This window comes from Stegastes partitus, unplaced genomic scaffold (assembly GCF_000690725.1).
Source record: "Stegastes partitus isolate 25-593 unplaced genomic scaffold, Stegastes_partitus-1.0.2 Scaffold126, whole genome shotgun sequence".
Lineage (NCBI taxonomy): Eukaryota > Metazoa > Chordata > Actinopteri > Pomacentridae > Stegastes > Stegastes partitus.
Genome location: NW_007577857.1, coordinates 518337 through 520271, shown reverse-complemented (window position 1 = coordinate 520271; position 1935 = coordinate 518337). Strand labels below are relative to the sequence as shown.

General features: G+C 42.0%; 1 protein-coding gene across 1 annotated transcript in view; it reads left to right on the top strand.

The window, feature by feature from the left end:
- Positions 1-1935, top strand: part of LOC103354931 (cAMP-regulated D2 protein) — a 29999-nt gene that overhangs the window by 1974 nt on the left and 26090 nt on the right. The window contains exons 2-3 of the mRNA XM_008278537.1: positions 1137-1338; positions 1790-1923. Of these exons, the coding sequence (XP_008276759.1) occupies positions 1137-1338; positions 1790-1923 (336 nt within the window). The remainder of the gene's footprint in view (positions 1-1136; positions 1339-1789; positions 1924-1935) is intronic.

Below are 1935 nucleotides of genomic sequence, written 5' to 3'. Positions count from 1 at the left end.
CTAAGAATTGTCCCTAATGACATTGCCATCAAAAATTAAAGTTATCCACTGGGTCTTTAGACGCCAGGCCGAAGACTCTTGTAGCCAACAGCTTAACATTTTGCATGCTTTGCTCATGCGAATATTAGTTTGTAATAGTAATAGTAATAGTAATAGTATCTTCGCATTAACATTGGACATGTTAACATGGAGTCTACGGGGACGGACTCGTCTTTGGAGCCAGCATCAAGTGGTCATTTTAGGACCTGCAGTTTTTGGCACATGTGCTTTGGCTTAATTTTTCAGGACTGGAGGTTGTGAAAGTACCTTTAGTTACTTTGGGCTAAGAAAGACAGCAGTGGGGACAGTGTTGTATAGGCAAGTAAGTGAAAAATGTTCTTGTCAAACAAGGAATACTGGTATATATCACCTTAAAAGCCTTAAATTACATTTTTAACCAACTACTGACTAGATGTATGATGCTAGCTTAGCAGGCTAGCCTCATAGCTATCAATAGTTGTTAGCTGTGATTCTGATGTTTTTAATTGCAATAGTGCTTTATGCTCCCCTTACTTCATTTTTCCATCAAGCTCCAGTCCAGTCCCAGAGACTTTAATATGGACACTGACATCGTACTAGAAAAAACCTGCCCAACAAAACCATAAATTTTAAGACCCACTCTTGTGAAAATCTTTTCTTTTCTTTTCTTTTTTTTGCCTTGTTAACACGTGGATAGGGTGTTTTTATATGCTGGACGACATATCATGAGCAAAATAAGCAGTCGAAGCCCCGCCTGAGCATTTGAACCTTAATATTGCAGTGTACTGATGATACAGATTTAGACTTCCAAGGCTCCAAACCTAAGGGACCAGTTCTATCACTTTGCAGTATAGGACTTTCTGTATCCTTACTTTTCTTCAGAATCAGTTTCTGTTTTAAATGCGTAAAGCCGAAGTACTCCAATATTACAACTTGCCATTTTGTAGCACAGAGTAGGTTAAATTGTTTGACTACAGTCGTAGAAGAGCTGGTGTGCTCGATCTGCAGTGGTGGAGGGATGGGTGGCGATAGAGGAACTTTAAGGCTAGAGCTAAATGACAAAACTCATTTTAGTGAACAAAATCTGAATGACCTGCCTCCACTAATGTCTCAAAAAGGTCAGCGAGGACTGTCTCTACCTCAACATCTTCGTACCGCTGGACGTGAACTTCAGCTCCCCGCTGCAGAAGCCCCTGCCTGTCATGGTGTGGATCCATGGTGGGGATTTCATCGCAGGTTCTGCTTCCAAGCCGCTGTACGACGGACGCTTCATCAGTAACTTTACCCGCACTGTTGTTGTAAACGTGGACTACCGACTGGGTAAGAGCTTTTTGTAGTATTTTACTTTAAAACGGACCTGTTCTGGCGTAATAAACAATGTATTTGCATAGAGAAAAGGGGATCTTACCTGTGCATGTTGCATTATTATGTCCATTTATTACCTTTTTCAAATGGTACTGTCTATGCAGGGGTAAAGAAAAGACAAACTTTAGCAGTAGAGTTGTCCTGGTGAATGCAACAAGCAGGAATCTCATGGAATCACTTGATAATGGTGTTCCTATGTGTGTGTCTGTATGCACCAGACAGCTGGAGGCTGTATAATGCGTGCGTGTCTTTATTTTAACTGGCAAAGTCTGTTGGTAATTAATCTACTTTCCTACTGGGCTGGAAACAAGACCAGTGGTATGTGAACAGTAATTTTTAAGGAAATGACTATCTTGCCTTGGTCAATTATCTCTGGCTGATCACGTGAACCGATGCATGATTGAAGGTGCATTTGGATTCCTGGTGTCGGGCAAAGATCCTCACTCCTCAGCTGCAGGGAATTATGGGATCTTGGACCAGCAAGCGGCTCTTCTTTGGGTCCAGCGGAACATTGCTGTGTTTGGAGGTGATCCCAGCAAGGCAAGCAAGCTC